This window comes from Nelusetta ayraudi, unplaced genomic scaffold (genome assembly GCF_046127955.1).
Source record: "Nelusetta ayraudi isolate G7.1 ecotype Tasmania unplaced genomic scaffold, CSIRO-AGI_Nayr_v1 ptg000060l, whole genome shotgun sequence".
NCBI lineage: Eukaryota > Metazoa > Chordata > Actinopteri > Tetraodontiformes > Monacanthidae > Nelusetta > Nelusetta ayraudi.
The window spans coordinates 4,722,537-4,747,817 of record NW_027466110.1 but is presented as its reverse complement, the minus strand read 5'-3'; the positions used below and the strand labels follow the sequence as shown (position 1 = coordinate 4,747,817).

The 25,281-nt window shown below is 45.3% G+C and overlaps 1 protein-coding gene and 1 long non-coding RNA gene across 8 annotated transcripts; one reads left to right on the top strand and one right to left on the bottom strand.

Moving 5' to 3' along the window:
- Nucleotides 1-346: 346 nt before the first annotated feature.
- osbpl6 (oxysterol binding protein-like 6) lies at nt 347-24,734 on the bottom strand. 7 transcript variants are annotated; one of them, XM_076040215.1, is made up of 24 exons: nt 24,346-24,733; nt 19,869-19,991; nt 19,246-19,465; nt 14,866-14,988; nt 14,398-14,451; nt 13,713-13,826; nt 13,418-13,588; nt 12,800-12,977; nt 12,608-12,711; nt 11,911-12,003; nt 11,006-11,174; nt 10,630-10,760; nt 9,802-9,909; nt 9,317-9,448; nt 8,329-8,416; nt 7,475-7,728; nt 6,545-6,682; nt 5,798-5,861; nt 5,586-5,664; nt 4,501-4,645; nt 4,255-4,399; nt 4,015-4,141; nt 3,482-3,604; nt 347-2,746 (listed from the first exon to the last, which is right to left on the bottom strand). In XM_076040215.1, the coding sequence occupies exons 3-24, from the start codon at nt 19,378-19,380 to the stop codon at nt 2,635-2,637; spliced, it is 2,787 nt and encodes a 928-aa protein (XP_075896330.1). In that variant the 5' UTR covers nt 19,381-19,465; nt 19,869-19,991; nt 24,346-24,733; the 3' UTR covers nt 347-2,634. The 7 variants fall into 7 exon arrangements, with proteins under 7 accessions (XP_075896330.1, XP_075896329.1, XP_075896331.1 ...); XM_076040214.1 differs by lacking the exon at nt 19,869-19,991 and having other exon boundaries at nt 24,346-24,732; XM_076040216.1 differs by lacking the exon at nt 19,869-19,991 and having other exon boundaries at nt 12,800-12,941; nt 24,346-24,732.
- Nucleotides 16,421-20,815, top strand: LOC142897721 (uncharacterized). Its single transcript, XR_012928481.1, has 2 exons — nt 16,421-17,980; nt 19,159-20,815. It is a non-coding gene; the product is annotated as an uncharacterized LOC142897721 (long non-coding RNA).
- Nucleotides 24,735-25,281: the final 547 nt, after the last annotated feature.

Below are 25,281 nucleotides of genomic sequence, written 5' to 3'. Positions count from 1 at the left end.
TATAATTTCTTTGGCACTAGACGCCATTAAATCTTCTACGCTGGACCTTGGAATGACTTCTTATGAAGCTTCATCGTCTTAACACAAACAACAGGCCTCCCACAATTCCCACTTCAGTCGTTTTTTTTTTTTTTTTTTTTTTTTTTTATTAGAACAAGCACTATGTAGCAGCAGTGTACAGTGTTCATGGGAAGATATGTTCTTTAGTTAAAATTGCACTTCAGAAGGGACCCACTGGAAATGGCGTGAACATTAAAACTGGGCTCGAGACAAGTGCTTGTGGTACATGTCGCTAAAGTAACACAAGAGTCCAATTGAGAAAAGAAAACTCCTCTTTTGGTGTGTGTGTGTGTGTGTGTGTGTGTGTGTGTGTAAGGCAACTGCAACATTCACTGGCAGGCTGGGGGTGTGGAGGCATGCAGGTAGACCAGGAGATGGATGGATGGGTGAGCAGGTTTGCGTGATGTCCAGATTGTTGCTATTCAGTCCCAACAGAGCCTCCACCTCCCTCCCCACTCAAAGTGACCCCAGACTCAGTCGCTGCTGCTGGCTGAAAGTATTCCATAAACCAACCTGTGCTGTATTTACAGTGTTCACTCCCCCCCCCCCAAAAAAAAGATATCAGTAGCAATGCAGCGCGGGAAGCCTTTCTACCGCTGCCATTCAATGCTCCCAATCTTTAAAATTACGTGTCACAATCATTTTTTTTCCCCTTCCTCCACCTGCAGCTAAACACTATCACCTATCTATAATTCATCATCTGCAGGCAGGTAGAGGCTGTGTAATGTGCGCAAGAGAGTGTGTGTACATACACCGTCTCGGTACGACTCTGGGTGTGGTTGTGTTGTTTGTGAGGCATTAAAAAAAATGCGTTAAGGCACAGCAAGTGGGACGGTCGCTGATGACGCATGTTGCGTTTTTGTTTTGTTTTTTCCTTGCGTGGAGGGAGAAGGATTAGAAAGCTCGACAATTTCATACAGAGGTTTTTTCTTTTTCTTTTTTTTCCACAGTAAACTGTATTACTTTTTCTTTTTTTGGTTTTGTCATCAGTACCATCATTAAACAGTGCACATCATGGAAATGCTTCACATTTTCTTTTGCATTCTGTACATTAACATTCCCTTCTTTTTTCACCACTTCCACCCACCTCGCCCACCGCCTGGCACAGGCGCTGATATGTGACGTGACACCGGTGTGTTGGCTTGTTGTGTGACTGCGCTGCTGTACTGCCCTGAAGAACTACAAGGGTCCAAAACGTTAAAGCTAACTGGCACTGCAGCAAACACAACAATATGAACCTGGTGTTTGGTTGAAGCCCACAATGTTAACAGGGAACCCTGCAGGAAATAGGTAACCATATATATATATATTTGATTCAATCTGAAAGGAGCAGGGAATTTAAGAATTACCACTAGGTGGCGCTGGTATGTTGCGTTCATAATGGTTTTTTTTTTTTGGCTACAAATGGGAATATTTTGTTTCCATCTTTCTGTCTCCTTTAAAAAAAAAAAAGAAGTTTGAATTGTTTTGGCTTTAAGTTTGTTTTTGTTTTTTTGAATTATTAAAATAATAAGTCAGCGGTTGCACAATAGCAGAACACAGAAGAAAACACCTTTGAGTCTATTTTCCCAGTCTTGACTGCTTCACCAGGCCCTGAATCTGCACCGTGTTCCTAAACATAAACTGTGTGTGACGGCCTACATATGTGGAGGGAGGAATGTGTGTCTATGTAGGGAGTCATGTGATTCCGAGGAGTAGCAGGTTTCACGTTTCCAAAGTTTAAAAGGGAAACAGAGGGTGGGAGGGAAGTGATGAGCTCCAGGTTTGTCGCCTCTATTTACACAGAAACTCACATCGAGGAGCGACTACTGTGCGTGTGTGCGTGTCTTGAAATTCCACGGATGTTTCGTCCCGTCGTGAAAGCCTGTAGGTGTGTCACATGACCAGGGTGGGATTCACACTTCAATCCCCTTTTTTGGGCGACACGCTTTGGGAGCTGCTGTTTTGAGAAATACTCATCAAGGATTTCATCTGCGGACGTCGTATTCATCCGCCGCCGTAGGGATTAGTTTTAAATGAGCAGGACGAGGGTGGGGTTTGGGGAGGGGGGTGGGGGAGTACTGCTTTCACACAGATTCAACAGTGTTGAAAGGCAAAAAAATAAATAATATCTGCTAAATCACAGAATGCTATTTCTCTAAATTCTGAATCCGGGATTTTTCTTCTTCTTTTTTTTTTTTTTTTTACATTAATATATATATAAAAATACCTCTTAGTTTTCTACAATAGTCAATGACGTAAATGTAAATGCGGCTTCATGCCAGTAAAAGCTGCTCTCTAAGCATGCACGGCAGAGTAATGGTCCACCTCAGAGACTAGTCTAACCCAAAATGGTAACCATGAGAGAAAGCGCTAAGTGGTGTGCGGTGTGGAATGGGCGTCTGTTTTTAAGGCAAGGACATACTTTAAAGGAGCCTTGGAGAGATCTACGCTAACACGGTAAAGGTGATCCTACAGGATGTTTTTCGCTCGAGAGTCCAAACGCTGGGTTGTTGTTGTACGACAGACACGTTTCTCTTGAACACCTTGTTGTGCATAGGTAACGGCCGGGCCGACGGCAAACAGCCGCCGAGGCTACCACAGGCTCAGCGTGTTCTCCATGTTGATGAAACCCGGGTTCTTCCGCAGCTCCCAGTACATGCTGTTGGACACCCATCGCTCTCTGTGGTTGGCGTCCACCACTTTCCTAAGAGAGAGAGTGAAGAGGGGAGGGGTGTTTTTAACTTGGCAGCGAAAGCAAAGCATCACTGGGGTCACAGGCACAAATACGTTTATGCAAAAGAGAAAATTAAGAATCACATTATTTTACACACAAGCTCGTATTTAGATTGTGTTTTCTGTTTTTGTTCTGAGAACGGCACTGAGAATTAACATTGCGTTTCTTCTGGAGTGTCAATCAAATTTTAAAGGGTGTGGTGCAGAGTAGGACAATATATCATTAATACATCATAATATTCCCCAAAATGATCATTATAGAGACATTACGGTGCATTCACGGATCATTTCACTGTGCCCATGCTTTTATTTTGAAAGCTCAGAGCCAGCGCTGCAGGGTCGGGAGAGGCCGTCTCTCTTAGGCAAGCAGCTCTTCCTCTGAATTTCACATCCATGTGTTTTAAAAACATTTAAAACGGAGCTCTCGCTCGTCCTGCATGTGAGTTGAGCCGCGCCGACTCAGCGTCAGACCTCGTGCACTCTGTCAACGCCGCGCAGCGCCTGTTAAACGGATTCCTGAGAGCCGCCCTTAACATTTCCACCAGACGTCTGCCAGGTGCAGCAGCGGCTCTCAAGTGCTTGCGGATAAAGAAAATGAGTTTATACAGCCACACCAGCATGCGTCAACACAGAGATCCTTCACACACACACACACACACACACACACACACACATTGACCCCGAGCACATTTGTCTCCGCCCTCACTTGAAGAAGCACGGCTCGTGCTTGACGTCGTTCTCCTCCCTCCACTTCCTCCTGGTCCGCTGCAGGTCCTCGATGCGCTGCTTCTCCGACGACGCCGTCTCCAGGTTGCCCTCCTCCAGACACCTGCCAGACGCCAGCGGAGCTTTTCAGTGAACGAGCAGTTTCCCCGAGAACACGGCTTTGTTTGCACCAGACACGTATACATGTTAAATGATTAAATACGATTTAACCACTGGACATATTTACGACACATCCTCAGTCATCGAAGTCTGCATTTGTTAGTATTAGTGCCCTTTTAAACTATTAACTATTCTTCGTGTGTGTTTTACATGCATTCAGAAATTTTTGGAATTGGTCTTTGTCTCGCACACGGCTGTCAAACGTGGAGCAATACTTTTAGTGTCCCTGTAAACTGCACTATTTTGCCATTGGCCCCGTGCTGATCCGACATGCGCCGCAGATGACGAGGGTGACGGATCTGCGGCGGTGGAGGACAGCTCGGTAAGTCCGGAGTGGAGGACCCAGTGTTGTACCTCTGGTCGGGCCTGAATCGGGCGTCTGTCCGCGGCAGAACGTCCTTCAGCTCGGGGCAGAGTTCGTTCAGTTCGATGGCGAATCTGGTGAAGCCGTAGTAGAGCTCGTAGTCTGTGGGCATGGAGCCTAGCAAGGAGAGGAGAGAGGAAACAACTGAGCTGAGCTACTTGTGACACATGTTGTTCATTTTTAGATAATTCTCCCAAAATGAGTTCCAGTGGTGGAGACGCTTTTCCAACCTGGCCTCCAGACACATTTGGCGGAGGGCGGGACGCCGCAGTAGAGGCCTTCGTGCCACTTCCCAAAGAGCCTGTGGACGACTTTCCCTTCCTGGTCCATCACGAATCCCTGGACCTCGTTGACGTTGGAGCTCCAGTAGTTCCCCTGAGAGACCAACAAACACGCTTGTGAGCTTCTCAGGCACTGGAGTTTTTTTAGACGGGCAACTGAGGAGGCTGCAGAGTCGAATTAAATTTCAAAGTCACCTTGACGAAGGTGAGCTTGCAGAGGCAGGCGCTGCTCTTGGTGTTCCTGATGGTGATCTCGCCGTAGTGCTCGATCCACCGCCGCCCGCTGAGGATGTTGTGCACGCACGTGGTGACCTTGTTCCACTCGTAGTGATCGCCGAACCTGAAAGCACAAGGTGAAGGCTTGAAGGATATCTACGCCAGTGGTCACCAACATGGAGCCTGCGGGCACCAGGTTGCCCCCCAATGACCACATGAGTAGCATGCAGGCCTGTTCTAAAAATAGCGTCTAAAACTCAACTTTATCCAAACTTGTTATGTCATTGTTGATAATTATTGAGATTATAAACGTGATCATTGTCTTCGCATAGATCATTATCATTATTAATCATACACAACTCCAGACTAACTGAGAAAATGTGTTATTTCAGGAGAGTGCAGCAAGCTGGTTGCCCTTTATATGACTGTCAGGTTCAAAAAGGTCAGTGACCCCTGATCTACATCTATCTTTAGGCACTCTGAACATCACAGTGCGGCAAACGTTTCTGGATTGTGACAGCCAGTAATAGATCAAACTGTCTCATTTAGACGAAGCTGCACATATGAGTGGCCAAGGGAAGACCTCGCCGTCTTCACACAGGACATGATGAAGGCGTAATGTACTGTGAAGGTTTATGGAGCGTCAACGAAATGCCATTAAATTTCCACTTTGTCAAGACTTTACAGGGTCACATTGTGGTCAAGCTAAAAAGATGGTCTCTGTTCCTTCATTTTATTTCAGTATTTCTTTGTCAAAATTTATTCGCAAATGATGTAACCGTAAAAAATGAATTCCAAGCTTTTGGTTTTAAATCAAAAACCATCTGTTTCATATCACATGCTAATGTTAGCGTGAAGTGAAGTGGAGAAGAAAAATCTCATGTTGCGTGATTAAATCTGTTTTGGTTCCATCTCAGGGATACACAATGAAGTTTGCATTATTATTTCATCATGTCATTATCCCTGCATCTTCAACTGGATCTTATTTCCAATCCGGTATTTATAATATCGCAGCTCCTCTCGCATGAATTATTCCGAGGGGGAAGCATCTGGATCAAAGTTACCTGGGAATGGTGAGATTCACAGTTCCGACCGGTAAAATCTCCATCGATTTGCCCCAGAACTTGTTCTTCCATCTCACATCTGAAAGGCAAATTTTGGGCAAGACACACAACTGGTGATGGCGATACGATTGTTTGCAAATGGCTTTGAGTCATTTTTAAAATGAACAATCTCTCTGGCATGAGAGCTCTTTTTAATTGGGTTTGTTAGCTACCTTGCCAGAAGGTGAAGTTCTTGGACTCGCAGTGGCAGGCGGAGATGGGAGGGTGGTGACTCACCTTAGGGACAAGATCAAAGGAAAAACCATGTGACAGCTGCTGTTGCCCGGGTTTTACATCATGTGTGTGAAAACGGGGGACGACACAGAGACTTGCTGCGACTCCACCGTGAGGCCCAGATTATAACACAACGTTTAATTATTGGATAACCAGAAAAGAAGTTGTCAAAAAAAGTAAATATGAGTTAATTTAGAGGCTTCCAGCCACTGACTTTACTTCTCTTGGAGCAAAAACACATTTTTAATTATTAAAATGATCATCAATCAATGTCTTATGTAATCTAAGTATGACCTTAATCACAGTAGAAATGCAGTATTAAAAAAAAAGCAGTTGCAGTTTCCCTTCTTCCTCTTTACCTCAAGTGCTTTGATATACTGGTAAATGAACACAACTCCAAGAGAACTTTTATGGAGCCGCTTTCCAACCAGAACTGACAGGGAGTCAATAAAGCTGAGGTAAAGCAAAGACTTTTCACTTGAGCGCCCCACAGCCTCTGATAAAAAAAAAACCTGCTGATATGATGGATGGCTGCAGATTAGCTGCTAACACTGAGTCTGAGTCAGCAGGCCGCTGCCGTCAAGTCAGCTATTTTTAAAATCGAAATTAAAAATCGTAATTAATCCCCCGTCATTGGTTCAAATCTGAGCGTTGAACGTAGCATATGGCTCTCGGCGCAGACTTACCTGCTCTGAGAAAAAGCAGAAGCCCTTGTCCTCACGGATACATTCATAAGACTCTCCGAGTACCGGGTTGAATGGCTTACTTCCTGCTCGGTAGTAAGTGGACGAGTAGCCTGAGACGGCGAAGGCGGCGACGAGAACCTGTCAAGGGGTTCAGAACGGGACAAAAACAAACAAGAGGAGGGAGAGCTTCAGCCGCTCGATGCTTATTGGAAGGCTTTGTGCAGAAACAGGTAGAACATTAGCATGCACCCGGCGCCAAGGCAGGGGCAGGAGGATCCAAGGTCGGCTGCTGCATTGGAGCGTGCAAAACTGAAAAAGGCCGTTGGTGCTGGCCAGGCCCCCCTCGCATAGAAACACACAGGTCTGCGGCAGGCAGAGGCAGAACAGCAGCAATATGAAACCCATCTGGAAGTCACACATTGACGAGAAAAGTGTTTTTGTGAACTGCGTCAATCTCAAAAGATTGATAACTGACACTTTCTGCTATAATCGAAATTCATGCCACAGAACTGCTTCTATTGTGTGTGTGTGTGTGGACTATATGTGTGTGTAAGTATATACATTTACATATATGTGTTTTTGTGTGTGTATTTATAAATGCAGTATATATATATTTCTGTATATACATATACTGCATAATATATACCCTGTTTTCTTTTTTTCTGCCAACGGTAAATATTTCCTCATTGCACTTTTATTCATCTGACTGTACTTTAATGTTTTTGCTGCCTGTGGGAAATTATTCCTAGTTCAAGAATAAGAAAGATTAGCCAGTGTTTGTGTTGCACTAATTTAAAGTAAACATTTATTAACCTGCCTTACACATCAAACAATGCATTTCAGTCAGCATCAGCTTGGAAAAAGACTTTACACAATCACATCAGTAATTAGCGTAACTGGGGTGCGTCGTCAGTGCTGGCGGTGGCTCACCATGCGCTCGAAGGGGTCCTCGGTGTCGGCCGCCTTGTCCAGCAGCTCCGTGTACTCCAGCTCCTCACACATGCGCTGCAGCGTGTTGAGCGGCTCGTTGAGCTCCACCGGCATGGACACCTTGGACAGGTCCTTGCCGATGTTGTTCCTCAGGATGTTCCACAGGTTGATGTTGCTGGTGTCGGGGCACGGCGCCGGCAGGCAGGTGCGGCGGCCGTTGCGGAAGGCGCTGCCGGCAAAGTCGCCGTTGGCCACTGAGCAGCGGGGAGCGAGCAGGGATGGGTTTCAAGAGAGGGAGACTGACAGACTGGTTTCTCTGCTGGTGTTTTGTTTCGCTTTCATATTTCCGCCACAAAATCGATACTGAGTGAGATGAACGAGGAATCCGAATGACCTGGGAGCGAAGCTACGCAGACAATTAGCTGATAGAAATAAAAAAAAAAAGTTTCAATTCTGACAATCATTTCTCACTTAACTGCCGTGAACACATTTAACATTTCTACCTGAAAGGGATACTGCAGAATTACACATCTGCCATAAAAACACGATATGATTACTGGCTTCATAGTACCCAATGTACATTTAAGGTCCTTCCTTCCCATCCTTACTTTAAAAAAAAAGTAAAAACGCCTCTAATTCCGAGACTGAGACACTTAAAAAGTGGTCATGAGACCAAGACCAATCTCGAGTACTACAACACTAAGTTGTGTGTGTTGTGTAGAGGAATCCTGGTCGATCCACTGGGATCGCCTGCTCATCGCCCAACCCCTCAACCCCTACCACCCCCGCTTCATGTGGAACTGTGGGAGCCTGTGTGCAGGCGGACGGCTGGTGGTTGCTGGGACGGGACCTACTTTGTCTGGAGACGTTGTCCGTCACACTGGCGTTGTCCTCTGAAATGTTATCGCTCACATCACTGACGTATGACTCATCGTCTGAGCCCTGCAGTGGGAATTGGGGGTGGGGTGGGTGGTGGAGTGGGGGGGAGGGAGGGGTAGGGGACAGGTACGGGTACGTAATGTGAGTCAGCGCAATAGAGGCATGACGCAAGCTGCTTCTGCTGCTCTTTCCCTCTCCCTCTCTCTCTCTCTCTCTTTCTCTCTCTCTCCCTTATACACACGCATGCACACAAACTTGCTGCAGTTTGTTCGCCACTGGCAAACTGCAGCAGTCGTCCGCTGCCTGTTCTGTTCCACCGCTGCAGCAGCGGCGGCGGCGGCAGCAGCGCCGAGAGCAAAGACACTGCAGCATCGCACTGCTCCGCTCGGCGAAGCGAAAAACACCAGCGCGCTGCAACAACTGGCCGCCGTCGCCTCCACTGGTGGCCAGGGTGGCACCGGTGTGAGTGACAGGTGGGGGAGGGGTGTCGGGTGGGTAAATGATTCTGCAGCGAGACTCAATGTCTTTCTGGGGAGCTACAGCGGCTGACAGCGCTCTGCGGAGCGTGCACTCTTTGGAGGAGGGTGTTTGAGAAGAGAAAGGCCTTTTAACCAAGCTGCAAATCGAGACGAACAGGCAGGAGGGGAGGTGGTGGTGGTGGTGGTGGTGGTGTTGGTGGAAGGATTCGGCCTCAGGGCCGATTGGGAGGAATCTCCCTCCCCCACCACCAACCCACAATGTCGTTTGAATTTCTGTCATGCGAGCTGGTCTCCTCCGCTGCTTCCCTTTTCCTTCTTGCTGAGCTCATTAACTGCTGACTAATTTGTGCCGTCGCAGCAGCATTTTATCTGACTTCCTGGCAACCCCCGCTGCCCTTGTCGATGCATTTCCTGCCTTTCCTTTTCCTTCTCTCTTTCTCTGCCATCCCAAAGCTGCTTGTCACTGCCCGTCCTCCATCCGTACCTCGTTCTCCGAAGAGCTGGCTGACAGGAGCACTTCCTGGGCATCAAAGAACTCCGAGACAGACTCCGACATGGACAGTCGGCTCTCATTAGAGGCCTGCTGAGTCAATGGGATCCCCATCTGTTCGCCGGCCTGCGGGGGGGGGGAACACATTCAGATACATGCGAGGTGTGACGTGGCGGTGACGGGTCGGAGGAAACGAAACTAGCGACGTGCGTCCGCTGCGCAATCGGGCAATGTTCAGCCACTTCCTCCCATCCGATTCACTTTGGTCGTTCCTTTTTCTCCCCCGCCATTATCGCTATTAACAGTATTGATCCCTCCAAGCCTACCTGCCGGTGCACACTGCGGAGGCAGTCAATATTTTAGGACAACGATCAATAGCGCCATCAGGAAAGAAATGCTGCGATCGATGAGGCCTGATTGCCCCGTGGTTGAGTCAGAAAGGAGCTCCGTCAGTGACGGAGTGGCCGCTGGCCGCTAACCTCATCAGGCGTGGAGATGATGTTGACGCTGACCACCTGCTCGGTCAGCACCGACTCGGAGTGGATACGGTTGAGCCTCGTGCGAAGTTCAGCGTTTTGGGACAGTGCCTGAAAGAAGGAGGGGGGAGAAAGAAGCCGCAACTTAGAAAAAGGTTAATTTGCCTTGTTTTGATGAAAACAGGTGGGAAGAATAGGCTTAAAAATATAACGCGCATCTATTATAAGCCAGGAATGAGGGTCATTTTAGCCTGATGTCGCCTGTTCTGCCTGAGATATCGCTCAGTAAAGTAGCCTTCACTCATTAAAACAGTCGACAAAGGAAGCCGAGCCGATAACAAGCGCGAGTCTCGACTACCAGCTCCCCACCTAGATTTCTCTTTGGCGTGTGACTGAAACGGGCCCGGGGTCCACGCAACGGCGCTGTCACACAAGCACCCAATTAGAGCGGAGGGACGTTTTCGCCCAAAAAAACTATGTCAACTTGTTAGCAGTGCAAAAAGTCCAATTAAGTGGTTGAAGTGTGGCGATGACTCGGAGGATTTGAGTTAATGAACTGCGCTATAAATTTTTATCTCTCGCCGGCTGATGTGGGGGTGGGGGGTGGGGGTGACCCGGCTCTGGCCTGTCTTTTTCGCTGCTTTCATCTTCTCATATTATTTTCTTAAACACAGTAATTGGCCCGACTGCTTTGAATGAGCTGTAACTTGAGCGGAACAATGATGGTTTAAGTTTCGGGACGCATTCCACCATTAAGAGTCATAATACACCCCAATAATAAACCCCCCCGGCAGCAAACCAATACACAATAGCTCGATTTTGACAATTTACCTGCGACAGGGACTTCCTGAGTGAGCTGATCTGGGCCGACTGGTCCGACTGGTCCTGGTCCGACAGGATCTGTTTGATCTTTTCTTTCTCTATAGCCACTGTGTTGAAGGCCGACTTCAGCAGAGAGTGAACTGCAGAGGGGAGACAAGGTACAGAGAGATCAGGTCTGGTAGTCAGTGTTTCTTTTGTTCGGCCCTCTCAGCTCCACATCCCATATCCTGAATAGTCTTGGATTGTTTTTATGCCCTCGTATGCACTTTGTAACTATAAGAAAGGTGCAGTAAAAATAATGTTTATTATAATCATTAATATCATTATAAAATCCTACTGCAACCCCACTGCACCCCACCCCCAACCCCGCCCCGCCGCCGCTGACCTTTCTGAGCAATGGTGCAGAATTCCTCCTGAAGTTTGATGTAGTCGCTGGCGCACTCGACGCTGTCCGTCAGACGGGACACAGGGGGCTGGAAGTCCACCAGCTCTGCACACAGGTTGGGGTTGGAGGAGTGCAGACGGACGGGGGACATGCTGGCAGACAGAGGAACCTGGAGGGAGGCAAACACGGCAGGATAAGAAAAAAAAAGAAAGCTTTAACATGGCAGAGTTGGCTTCAAAAGACGTCTGGGGACCACTAACAGTCCTCACCCCCGACCTTCCCAGAAACCTCTAGAAGAACAAGTGAGCAAATACCAAACTTTCGATCTCGACCAGTCCTAATTTTCATGTAGAAATGTTTCGATTCTGTCATGAATCAATTAATCTTGAGGGGACAAAATGTTTTTAAATGCCCTTTTAGCATGCGGGGTGGTTAGAAAATCCATCCAGCCGTAAGTGAAAGCAGATCAAGTCTTTTCATCAGAGATGAATACATTGAGCAAAAAAAAAAGAAAGGACAAAATCATTGGAAATGGGAAAATGATTTCTCCGGCTGTGACTTATTGAACGAGTGAGTGCTTAATGCAGTGCAAAGTGGAAGATTAAAAACAAGTGGGAGCAAGATTCAGTGTTTTGTGTGTGTTAATAATGTTGTCAGTTACACAAGAGAGCGCAGTGGGAGATTATCTCACATAGCTTTTTAATTTAAATCGAAGACTTTCGACACTTTAGAAATAAACATTTTTTGCTTGATTGCTCAAAGAAAAATGCAGCTTTTGTGCTAACCCCCCCACCTCATTAACAGTACTATTTTATCTAACGGACACTGAGAGTCTAACAGGAACTGCAGGTTGAACATCTCTCTGTGAGGGTTTCTGGCAGAAGGAAAATAAATAATGGGAGTACCTGAAGCTGGAATTTTGCATCTTTGCCGACACTTTTTGTTCTCCATCTTCTGTTCAAGCGCTTTTCTTTCTTTGACAGTTCAACACAATTGCTCTTTGTGGCAAACAAATATGCAAAATGGGGTTAATAGGACAAGCACATCACACAGACAAAGCAGAAGTTAACGAGCACATCCATTCGCAGTGGCAACCAAAGATATTAAATGATTTTGCAAAGGAAATACTGAAACAAATGGAATGTTTGTTCATTCAGAGCCATACAGCCCCAAAAAACTGAAACTAAAACATGTGAGATAGCAAATATGATTTAGCTTGGAGTAGGGATGCACCAATACTGATACCACGGTCAAGTACTCTGTTCATACACGTAAAATACATGCCTATCCCTCAACACTGATACCAGTTGTATATCTTTGAAAAATATGTTAAATTTGTGTTTGTACTGCACTGAAAGTCAGACAGTTCAAATTTGTTCAAACAACAGAACAGAAAATCTAAGGAATTCTATAAGGTGTAATGGCCTTATTTAATACTCAGTATTGGTATTGGTGAGTACTCGACTTGTTCTGTACAAAAGCGGTATCAGTGCATCCCCAGCTTGGAGAGATGGCAGCACAGCTGAGCCATGCCGGACCAGGCAGGAATTGTGTGTGCATGTTTTTTTTTTTACTACACTTGCAGCTGCGTATTTGTTTTACCTGCATTTCAGTGAAATTTGGAGCTGACTGCGTCCTCTGCAGAATCTCCAGGCTCTGTAACAACCGGCTCAGCTCAGTGAGGTTGGATTGGCACCGTGCGAGCTCTGAAAAAAATGAAATGAAAATAAAAGTCAGGGTCGAGCGTGGCTAAAATTTGGAAACACATTGTGAGTGAACTCTACGAACACCGACCTTCGGCACACTTGTCCATCTCCTCAGACTCCTGCAGCCAGGCGGCCACTTTGCTCTGGCCGTTGCTGTAGGAGGCCGGCAGGCTGCTGTTGCTGCTGCTGCTGGGAGCCGGCGGCTGCCACGGCAGGCTGCTGGGCTTGGCCTGATGCCGGGTAAGATTTGGTTGTTTTGTCTGAACCTTCACGTCGAGAGATTTTTTTTTAAATTTATGTAAATTACTTTTGTTTCCGATCACACTCTTCAAGTCGTTACGGTCACGTTGACATTGCAAAAGAAGGTATTTTCCGGATCGGCTGCAATTGTTGTTTGATTAACTGATGGGGTAAAACGGCGGTTGCAGACAAAAAGTTGTGTGGATTTTCAAAAAAAGGGAAGAACAAGTAACATGAATTGGATTCATATGATGATAATAAGCAGAAGTATTAGGATTGAGTCTACTTTAGCTGTTGTCTGTAGAGAAAATTAACCAGAAATGAAAAAAAAAGTCAAAGCTAAACGTTTTTGGTTTCTTCCATTTGAGCTGCCAGTTTGATGTTGTGCCGAACTAAAAGGACTGTTGCTCTACCAAAATAAGCCATTGTGAGGGGTTGCTAGGTCCAGTAGGATAGATGGAGTCACCTTGAGGTCACGCACTGCACTGGGGGCAGGCTGGGGCGACTCCATGGCGGCTGGCGGAGGAAAAGTGCGCATGGTGGCCTCCCGGGGCGATCGCACAATCTCGTTCTGCCGGTAGAGCCGGTGATGGCGCAACTTGGACACCCAGGCGTCAAATATGTCTTGAGATTTGACCTGTGGAGGTTGAAAATTGCTTCTAATTCCTGCGATGACCTTCTTTTGATTCATTAATGTATTTATGGACGTAGTTGTAATGACAGTATTGACTGACAGTATTGACGCTTCCTGCCGGTGTTACCTTCAGGTGATAGATGTGCTCCTCGGTGTCCAGGTCGATGCGACGGGCCCTCTTCTTGATGGACATGACGGACAGGCCCACGTCGATGCTGCCGTGGAGTTTGCCCTTTTGGATCTACGGCAGGTGAGCAAAACATATTCAATATATTTAATCGAGGCTCAAGTTAACTAAAAATACTTGGTAGCCCCCCTGCACTGTTTTTTATGGTCTCTTTCCCATTGCAAGTGGGTTAGGGTTGGAGAAAGCTGAAGCGTCCGCCCTCATAATTTTCATTTGCATTTAAAGAAATGACGGCATAAATCATCCTAATACACACAAGCTACAGCTATAAATAGTTTGCACTCACACAAACGATTGATCACAATCAGATGAGCCACCGTGACGGCATCAAAAGCACTTCGACCCTTGAGCCTTTTGTCCCTTTGCTGACGGTAATGACACTGATTATTTCAAGGACTTCACAGTAACTCTGCAGTTTTTTCCTGACACTGGTTATATTCAGTTCAGTGACACTGTGGCTTCTGTGCAATGTGACACGTGGTAAGTGATGCACACAGGACATTATGAGCTGTGCAGCAGATGTTGCTGCTGCTGCTGCTGCTGCTGCTGCTGCTGCTGCTGCTGCTGAGTCACGACCAGGCCAAACTTAGGTTCGTGCCTGTGAGTTATAGTCACTGTTACTTACATCAATGGGGGACTTGGAGTACTTCAGGATACCATTGTCCAGAACAAAAAAACGCTGCAGAGAAAACAAGCAAAGGCGTAATGTGTTGAATACATAACAGAATTTGGGGAATTTTATTTAAAAAAAACAAAAAACAAAAACAAACACAAAAAACACATATTTGGAGTCACACAATTTTCTGAAGGACACTGAAGCGTTCCAGTGCTGTTGTGGCATCAGCATGCATTGAAAACAGCCCTTATTTCAACAGGTATGCCACGTGTTGTCACAGACAACAGAGGAAATATCGACTAAACTTGAGGAAGAGGCCCTCCAGGCCGAGAACGAAACAGGAACCTCTTTCAAGAAAGTCACGTTACAGGACAGGGAAGGGTGTGACGTTCAAAGACGGCTGAGGTTTTATAGTATTTTCTTTTTGTCCAGCAATCAAAACTCTTTGGGTCTTGTTTGCACTGAGGGTCCTCCTACCTTGTGCCATCCTTTCAGGGGCCATTTCCGCTTCTTCAACATGAAGCCCTCGTGTTTGTCAGGCCTCTGGACGTTGCTCTGTCCAATTTTCAGGCCCTCGACGATTTCCCAGCTGTCGGCCTCCTGCAGAGGAGCAGAAAGCATAGTGTGAGGGATTAATCCACCCAGAATTAACCCAAAATTCGAAACGCTGACGCCTCTTTAATCCTTTTAACATCAACGGGAATTAGAAGAGAGCAAAGACGTGACTGTGGCAAATGAACTCATTTCATCTTCTGACTGAGTTAAACAAAGGTTTTTGGATTCACCTGAACACTGACCGAGCGTCTCGGCGATGAAGTGGGGTGGAAATCTAACTCGGGCGTCTGTGTCCCTCTATTGTCCTTTATTATTGAACAGGTGTGACGGGACAGCTTGCGTGCGAGTGTTAATTTGACCTTGGTTTGCAAGGCTCCAAAAAAAAAAGGAAAAAGAGCGACAGAGACAACAGCTTGTTTAATCTAACAAGCAGCCAGATCTGTCTGGTAATGAGGTCGTGTTCCTTTTGCTGTCCTAAGGCAACTGGGGAACTGAAAAAAAAAGCTTGACATCATTAGCGGAACGTACCTCCTCCCTAGTCAAGTGTGCTGCGAGCGGCGATGGTTCCACTCGTTTTTATTACTCTGAACTTTTTGAGCCGGTGAACCACTCGGCCGCCTAAAATTATCCGTACGTCTTTAAACAGCTTTTGTTAACGGAAACATCGCCGTCTTTCTTCCCGAGTTGCTGCCCGTGAGGAAGCTTCCGCACAAACAAAACCTTCAGCCGCTGCCTGCGAGCATTAAAGACGGGCTCCCCACTAACTACACACCGCCGATCAATACTACACTAAATAAAGAACCGCTCGTGCTGCGAAAAAAACTGACATAAAATGCTTCCCTGCGCATCATTTTTTAAGGGGACAAACCATCAGCGTGTGAATCGATCCTCCTGGGCAGGAGCGCACCGCAGGCCTCCCCGGGCTTTACTGTAAACACCAGGGTGCACGCGTTTGTGTGTGTGTGTGTGTGTCGACGACCAGTTTGCATTGAAATTACAGCTGCGGAGGCAGAAAAGGCTTTTGTCATCGGATCCCGAGAACAACAGATCGGAATAAAGCCAAAGTGATTTCCTGCACTCTGCTGCTTACTTTCATTGATCCGGCTGCGGAATAATTTAAAGCCGAACGAGACGGTCGCTCTTGGTTAGTTCTTCCGTTTATTGAGCGATCTCAGTAAGAGGCTGGTATCTCAGTGCATGTGTGTGTGTGTGTGTGTGTGTGTGTGTGTATGTGCGCGTGTGTGTGTGTGTGTGTGTGTGAGAGAAAAAAGGCTTTAATCCTTCCGATCGTTTCTTTGATCCTGAATAACTTTTGACTTTGCTTTTTTTTAATATTCTGTCAGATCAAAAGTGCCTCACTCCCTTTATTGTGATAAACAAAAAGTCCTCTTGGATAAACTGAACAGAGGACAGAGTAGACTTGATGTGCCCACTAATTTGATACGGGGAAGTAAAGGCTGCGGAAACAAACAAAGCTTATCAAACATTTTTCAAAAGAATTCAAAATCAAAGGATTTTCTCCTCTTTGTTAGAATAAGGTTAGGTCTTTAGCTGAGGACGCAGCACCTGCAGTAAATCTTTTAGTGCTGCAATGAATCAAAATATTACAGCAAAGGTCTCGGTGAGCAGCAGAGAGGACAAACACTCCTTGGGGGCGGAGGCCCCAGGCTGAATCGGCACTTTAAAAACAAGCGCTCCAGTCGGCTTCTCGTGACGAGCTGGCCTTAAACATCTCGTCCTCTCGGAGACACAGATAAGTCTGTTTACTGCAGCTGTTCTTAAGTGTCGCATGAATAATGTCACTTTTGTCTCCTTTTCACGGCAGGATGACCAGGAATTCCTCACCCGGCTGGTGAAGATGACAGACCAGGTTCATTTCAGGCCCACATTCAGAAATAACGGCTTGTCATAGGATGCAAAGAACTGAATCAATAAATGTTATTTTAGTTTGTTTTTTTTTCATTATAGAGAAATGTATTATTAAGAATAAACCTCAAAAATGGTAGCAGCCCAGATTTCCTGGAGATTTTCGTAGTCTCGTCCTCCTGGAGGTGGAGCCTCTAATTGCCCTCACAAGGGTCTCTGGGGTGGAACCAGCGGTCAGCAGGGGATAGAGGGGAATTGATTTAAAAAATGAGGGCTGTGTCCTCATGAAGGCTTCCCCACAAAACGCTTTGCACTCATCTTTCTCAAAAAAATAAAAAAATAAAAAAAAAGAAGTCCCAGCCCCAGAATGCAAAGGGCTTTTCTCTGAGACTTCAGTACTTCCTCTGGATGGATCGTGCATTGACCGAGCGTCTCTATAAACTAACATCAACCAACAGCGGTGAAAGACTCTGGAATGTGCTCCAAAGAATTAGTGCGTTGAATTTTAAATAAAGATCCTGACACGAAGGTCATCACTCAGTTTTTAAATGATTCTCCGGGGGAATCACCATAACCCATGACATCTCCAAAGCCATTAAATCCTTCCAATTGAAGCAGATTCTTTTATTCACTGCTACTTGAACAACCTGAGGTCCTAATCAAGAGCTTTTAATCTGCTGCCTTTTTGGAGGGACTTCATTAAGTACATTTGTGAATACAAAAAGAAAGACGGGCAGATAACCTTGCAGTCAAGCCGAGCTGCCTGTGAGATGGTGGAGCATTCAGAGCGAAATGAAATGAAATGCTGAACTCCGTCACCTGTGAAGGCCTCGTTATCTGAGGGTGGGGGTTGCGGGGGGGAGGCACATCAGAAAGGGAACAATGAAGTGAAGCGATGGAGGGGAGACTCCGCCGCCCTCATCAAGCAGCAGGCCATTGTGACTGCATCTCTAACCGACCCACAGACAGCTGCCTCCCGCGAACACAAGCTGAGCTCCTTCCTTCCACCAGCATGCCATGGCGTGCCACATGTTCACCGAGGCACCCAGCCACCGCCTGTCCCACATTAAATATGCATCGGCCGGTGCCGACGGAAAAGCTGTGACGTCAGAGGCTCCGGTCTGGGTGTCTTGTTTCTGCGAGGGATACCGAGACGCCGCGACCGACAGAGGTAAAGAGGTCGTCGAGCTTAAAAACGCCTTAACAGGCACATTAATAATAAAAACGACAGCTAACAAAAACAAATAAAAGCAAACGTCTCTCTTGATCTCTCGTGTATTTAACCCTCGATTTATAGCCTGTCACAAAAAACTGTTCAACAGGAAGTTTCAGCTTCCTGTTAAAACCGACGCTTTATTGTACCTTTGACATGTTTGGGAGAGAACAGAAGCAGCGGTGCCTGAGAGGCTGCGGGTGTTGTCACCAACTTGGAGAGTTGTGTATCAGTGACTTTCGGAAGAGTGTGTTTTAGCGCTCACTCTCTGAAGAGCGGAGCAAGCAGAAGAAGTCAACAAGCTTTTTCCACATTCTGGGAGATCTGACTGAAGCCAGAGACTTCGGTAAAGTGAACAGTGTATAATTCAGCTTCTTTACGTAATAGCACAAATCTATAGATGCGAGCATTGAATGCTGTATTTCTACAGTCACTCTTATTAAAATCACTGATAGGGAAAAGCCTGTTTTGCACGTTTGAAATTAATTACGGCCTCCTACCTCAACGCCAGTTTCCACCTTTTATTTTCTATTTTTATGGGTTGTGCACCATGTGTGTATAACGTGCATCATGACATGCACATCACGTGGACAGGCCGACAGACTCGCTTTTTCAGATGCCAAAGTTTATTTTCGGTGACCTATTTTAGCCGTTTTTCCACCACAGAGACAGCGAGAGACAGAGAAGGAAAAGGAAAGAGATACAGCATGATTCAGTTCCTTTAATAAATACCCAAATGTAATGTTCATCGAGTCTGGGATGTACTGTTTTGGGTAAAACAGAAGATTACGATCTTCAACAATGGAGACAAAGATTAATAAAAGCATAAAATCATAGCAGAGGAAGTCTGCCAACGGCCGTCTTTATGATGAAAACACACACATGCTGAATGTGTGTGAGTCTGTGCAGATCACTCGTAGTGCTCTGGCCAATGTCAGCTGATTACATGAAGTAACAAAATCACATAACAAGATTTATGTATCTCTCCCTCTCTCTCTCTCTCTCTCTCTCTCTCTCTCTCTCTCTCTCTCTCTCTCTCTCTCACACACACACACACACACACACACAGAGTAAATGGCTTGATTAATATTGAATGATTTTATGTTTCTTAAAGCTTCCTTTCTGTCTGGTTACAGTCAACAGCACAACACAAACACTCTGCTGTTTCAAGTCGCCGCAGTCCCTCCAAACTCTCTCTTCAGTCTGCCCCCGCTGTGTCCTACCTGCCGGCTGTCGCGCTGGGAGGAGGAGGAGGAGGAGGCGCTCTTGTGAACCGGCGTGGAGGTCTTGTTGATCGGTGTCAAGCTTCTCTCCTCCGAGCTCATGGCGCGCCCGTGATAGTGTTGGTGATGGGACATGCTGACGAGGCTCCGGCTCGGCACTACGCCCTGCAGATGTTGAGCATCCTCTGACGGCTTCCCAGAATCAGTGTTGGCTTTTCATCTGGAGAGCAAGGTGAGGGAGAAGTCACAATGGTGCAGGGACGCAACGTGAGCCTCCAGTTAGAGTACATAACAAAGACAATGGGTATTTCTAGAAGGGATTTTTGTTTTAACAAACACTGGACGTCAAGAACACATTTAAAAACACAGGACGTAACACCTTCATCAATTGTTTGGTCTCCAGGAAGTAGCTCTGCCAGTTATAGACACATAAAGGGACACATTGAGACGTCATGTGACCTCAGTCTTGTGACCCATATGTGTCTATTACTGCCAGAGCTACTTCCTGTAGACCAAACAACTGATGGAGGTGTTTGGATGAACACCGAAATGCCCTGTGTTTTTAAATGTCTTCTTTACGTCCATCGTTTTAAAATAAAATCCTTTTTAGAGGAACTTTCTACCTGGATAAATGAATCTCCGCAGACACAGACAATGTGTGTCTGAATGACCTCCTCAAGACACGGTCAGGTGGATTTTCTATCTGTTTCTATAGTGTAGAAAAGCTACAGATGCCAAGAGCTTTTCTTTAAAAAAGTGGATTTTCCCTCATGAACAAATACGCCTTTATCATAGTAAATTAATTTACTAATTCATGAGACCACCACAGTAGATATGGCAAAATATGACATTTTTTGTGTGATTCTCAATGGCAGAATGAGCAATTAATGCCCACACAATAACTGAGCTGGTCATTTAAAAGTACACATGAGCATCTGAAACAGTAAATTACTTAACTGATCTGACTCATCAAGACATTCAACGATTTCAAATATAGTTGCATGACTTTTACCACCCTAATGATGGGAAGCAGAGATAAACACCAAATCAGGACCAAAAAAAGCATCTCCGCCCAGTGATTTTCAACCCTAACAATGACAACTCTTACAGTTGTATCTTGAATATGTTCTCTGGATATCAAATGGCTCACACACCATATGTTCACCAACAAACAGAGAGCGCCTGTTCCCACCTGCACAGTCAACACGCTGTGTTAGGTGCAGATACCTGTAACAATGCCTGCAGTGGTGCCGAGTAACTGTCTCATGAGGTCGAAGCACTGATCAAGCAAACAGAAAATTGGCTGCAACATCATAGAAAATAAACAGATAAACAACACCTGTTCACTTCAGATAAGGAGGATTTTATTTTGGCACTGTCAAGGACAAACTGCAGAATGATTTTTTTTCAGGGGGAGGACGACATTCAGGGCAGGGATGTGGAAGTCCGGAAAGAAAGATACGGCATTTGGACTCAGCTTTGATAGATTAACATTTTATGGTCAATGAAACAATGGATGTCTTTTACAGTTGCCTGGTATAAAACAAAATAAACTGACTTTCTCACTTAACCTCCCTTTTGTTGGCATCTGCTGTTGGATGCGTAGGATTTAGATGTTGTTTCTACACAAGGTCAGAGTTTAAAGCCAAAACGCCGAGAGAAACCTCAGCTTCAGTAAAGGATTGTCAATAGGCAGTGGCATACACTCTGTATCACAGACTGTTTGTCTTCGGCTCCCAATTCCAAACCTCTCTCCCATGAGAAACCTCGTCCAGTCCAGGGAGTTGCCCCAGTGTAACGGTCCCAAACATGCAAGTGTACAGTGCACTCACACACTATTATCTATAATTCAGATCCTTGGACGTCATCATCCCCACCCTGTTAAGCCTGCTAAGCTACTGTGATACAAGGCAGCAAGCCTTTGCTCATAGCGTATTCCACTTAGCCTATTAATGACAGCCACTCTCCTTGACCTAATAATGAGCCAGAGGCAGGAGTATCTTTGGTTTGAGCTAATACTACTACATACCCCTTACAAGTCCTTTCAAATGTCAGAGAAACTTGACATCATATAATTTCATGATTATTGAATTATAACTTGGTTATATAGCCTTTTCAGTTCTCATTTAAAGCACAGATTTGTTTGTATTGCTAGATGTAAATCTTGATAGAAAAATTGATGAAGTAATAAATGCAGAACTGTTGTTTAGCAAAGCCGTAGCGGCAATCGGCCACAGAAAACTTTTGAAGTCAGATTCCGACAGATTTGGACGTCAGTGCTGCTCCCAAGCCAGATATGATTGGGAATACCCCCATTAGACCTGATAAGTCACAACTTTAATCTTCTAAATCCAATCACCGTGCTGATGGCCCACAGTGTGAGGGATGGCAGAAACTACAGCTGTTCCTTTAACACCTGGTCAACTCTTCAGTCCTCTGTCCAATAGTCAATCTGCTCAACATGTCTTGAATACAATGATGCCATTCTGCTGCTCAAGGACCAGTGCAGTATAAAAGAGAGCTTTGAGCGTTAAGGAGCAACAATCGCACTAGTGTGTAGCGGTTTGGTGAAGTAACTTCTTAGGAGGACATTCTTTCAGTGCCTCACGATATTGCTGAGTTTCGCCAAATTTTTTTTAACAAATTATTCAATACCTTCAGTGGAACCATAAAGCTCTGAAAATGTTTAACACCATGAATGGAGGACAGGATAAACCCTTGAATTAGGAAATCCTGTGTGATTCAACATTATTATGAAAAAAATTGCTTTCACTTCCCTTTCCTCCCTTTTCAGTTAATGTAAAAACACATTCTCAGCTGAACCACTCAAAAAATACTGATTCCTATTTCCTCTTGCTCATGGATTGAAGACTAAATATGGAAATGAAAAAAGCCCAAACTGACTTGTTTGTTTGTTTGTTTGTTTGTTTAAGTTAACAACAGCCAGACGTAATGACAATTTAAAACCGAAAACTAGTTTAATGAATTTGCATACAAACAGAAGTAGTATTTTTACACCACTGTATAACCAATCACAGGAATGAAGCACGGTATGTAAGCAGGTCAACAAAGAGCCGAGAAAGGTATATGGATGAAGTGCAGAGGGCCTTTAAATCTGAACTAGTGCTTTAAGTGTGTACTACGGACTTATTAAAGTCACTGGCAGTATCAGTATTGTGCTTAACTTAAATTTATCTCTGAACAAGCTGCTAGGCTTTTTCCACAGCCAAATCTGTGCTTTGACCTTTAAGGATGTCGACAACAAAAAGTCCAAAGTCTTCCTGCAGGTATCAATCTGTCATCTGTTGTGATGCAGATTAGACAGAGAGGAGGAATGCAGAGCTGTCTAGAAGGAGGACTGCTCGGATTCTCATCATATCTGTGCACCCAATAGGTCGGAAGCAATACAAAGATAAAAGAAAGAAAAACAACCAGTCATCACTTTTTTTTCTCTGCTTTTTGTTATTTTGTGCTGCAACATTAACCACGGGGCCACACGAATTACTACAAACAGGCAATACAAAAAAACATGACTTTCACATCTTTCACAACATTATAAAAATGGGCAGAAATCCCATTATCTGCACACAAAATCAGGTTTGCTGGTCTGCCCTCAGTGTTACATAATTGAAATGGCCCAACAAAAGGAGACTCGTGTCCCAAGATAACATTACTGGGTTTTTAAAAGGATATCGACTGCCTCCGTTTACAACTGACTAATAATATATATCAATCAAACGCTCCACGGTATACAAATGTAGGAAAAATGAATGCAGGCCTTTTTTGGCAGCAGCACATCTTTTTAAAATAGAGCTTTAGTCTGTCTTAAAAAAGAAAAAAAGAAAAAACACCTAACTGGACAAAGCCAGTTCGTCCAGCACTGCACACATTACATCATCTAGGTACAGCTGGGCACCACACTGCAATACCTTCAGAGCCCTGGCACAACTAGTGCCCACACTAGGAGCTGTCAACAGAGAGTCTGTCTAAATGATAATATCTGCTATATTTTGACTTTGTGCCAGAGGTCATCAATATTCATTTGCAATTTAGTAATATACTTGTCTGAAAACTAATCACAATAAACCTAAACTGTGTGTTACCTCACAAAGAAATCCAGTCATATAAACTGGGTTGCAAAGATCAACTACATATACAATATGTACGTGTGTGTGTGTGTGTGTGTGTGTGTGTGTGTGTGTGTGTGTGTGTGTGTGTATTCCGCTAACATTCTGAGCATTTAACTGAGTTAAACAGTTATCCCACTGTCAAAGGACAAGACAGGACCTCTAGCCATGTTGAGGACACCATCACCTGGAAGCTCCCCACCTCCCTCCCTAATAATCTCTGCCCATCACAACACACCGGCCCAACACAGTGAAAATGCGTCAGCCCCCCAGATAGAGTATATTTTAAATAACCGCAAAGTCACTGGCTGACCTTCATTTGCAAAACGTGGGGAGGCTGAACGACACCGTGGAGTGGAATCATTTAAGTGAGTGAAGTTGGCTAACTTTCAATTCAGCGGGCATCATCTAACGGCCAGAATAATAAGTGTAAAACAAGGGACTGGGCGTCAGGCGGGAGTTTACATCCCATTGTAAGATAGACTCATCGATGGGAACCGTGTTGGTGGTTAACGGTTCGATGAGAGAAGCAATTAAACTTAGCTGAGGGGGTAAAGAGAGAAGAAAAAATGGTGACGCATTCACGTTTACATCAGCAAAAGCCCTTTCACGGTTGGTTGGCTGGCCGGTTGTTTTAACGACTCAACACGGAACGAAGACTTGTGTTTTTAAGGGTTCTGGGTGTTCGTGACGAGGTGCGTCTGACGCCGGGACATGACTGTCAAAGGGGGTCACCTCATCCCTGATAACACCTAGCAGCAGCAGCAGCAGCAGCTAGCCCAGTCAGCGGGAAGAAGACTAGGTGACACACCGAGGATGCAAATACAAAAAAAAGGGGGATGAACAAGATGCTGAGCTTCCACTCAGATTCACTACAGGCTCCAATTCAGAGTGTAATGACATTATGGTTACAGATACACCAACACGCCTGGTATGCGCGGATTACCCCGGAGGAGAAAACGAATAGTCTTACCGCGACTACGGTGTAATGACCATATCTTAGTTCTTTGGCGCAGAAAATAATTGAAGAGGAGGAGGCAGAGGAGGAGGAGGAGGGGGGGGGTTCCCAGTTTCTTAGACACCAATGGCTGCCATTAAGGGTCCGAGTCGAAATAATATAAACGTGTTCGTTTTGGAAGCCCGTTATGTTGAGTCCCGAGGATGTGGTGAGAAAGCCAAACACAAATTCTTATCTTAGGGTCTTTCCTTGAATGCGGACTGTGATGCTCCAGCCGCTCAGCCCGACTGCACTTGTTTCAATTCGCTCCTCCCTGCAGCAAGATCGGGCTTTAGGCGGGAACGAAGCAGCGGAACGGATCCAACATGGAGGGCCGATGAGTCACCGCAAAACACGGCGCGGATTCCGGCAAACGTCAGACAGGGAGGAGCTAAAAGCCTGCCCACTGTCGGTAGACAGATAGACGCTTTACGTATTGGGTGTTTAGAAGTTGTTTTGTTTATTGAGAGGCTCTTTTTTTGTCGTTGTCGTCGCGAACGTTAGCGCACTAAGGAAGTATAGGCTAAAAGTAAGCTAGGCAATTTGTCATTAACCCCTGTCAAGAAGAGTTCAGTGTGGTTTACCATAAAACTCATTTATTGAGATGATTAAACGTCTTATTTACCGTACCAACATTAAACCCAACTGACCAAGCATTGCAGTGTTGCGTATACAGTTTACTGTATTAAAAAAACAAAAAAAAAAACACGACCAAGTCTCATCTACTATACAGTATGTTTGAACTAACTGTTTTGTCATTCATTAACTTAGGGCAATACTTCGTTGTTACCGGAACGCTACTACTTCTTTACTACTTAGTATGACCCTGACCTTTGGTTATCTTTCGATGATCACTAGTGTGCTCATGTAGAAATAACCACTTTATACTCAAAACTTCAGCTGCTTCGTTGA

Excerpts from the sequence above, each read along its gene's own strand:
- osbpl6 (XM_076040215.1), bottom strand. The coding sequence starts at position 19,380 with ATGTCCCATCACCAACACTATCACGGGCGCGCCATGAGCTCGGAGGAG. Across the intron at positions 14,989-19,245 it reads CCCAGCGCGACAGCCGGCAG|GAGGCCGACAGCTGGGAAAT; the intron begins GTAGGACACAGC and ends GCTCCTCTGCAG. Across the intron at positions 4,400-4,500 it reads GCAAGCTCACCTTCGTCAAG|GGGAACTACTGGAGCTCCAA; the intron begins GTGACTTTGAAA and ends TTGGTCTCTCAG.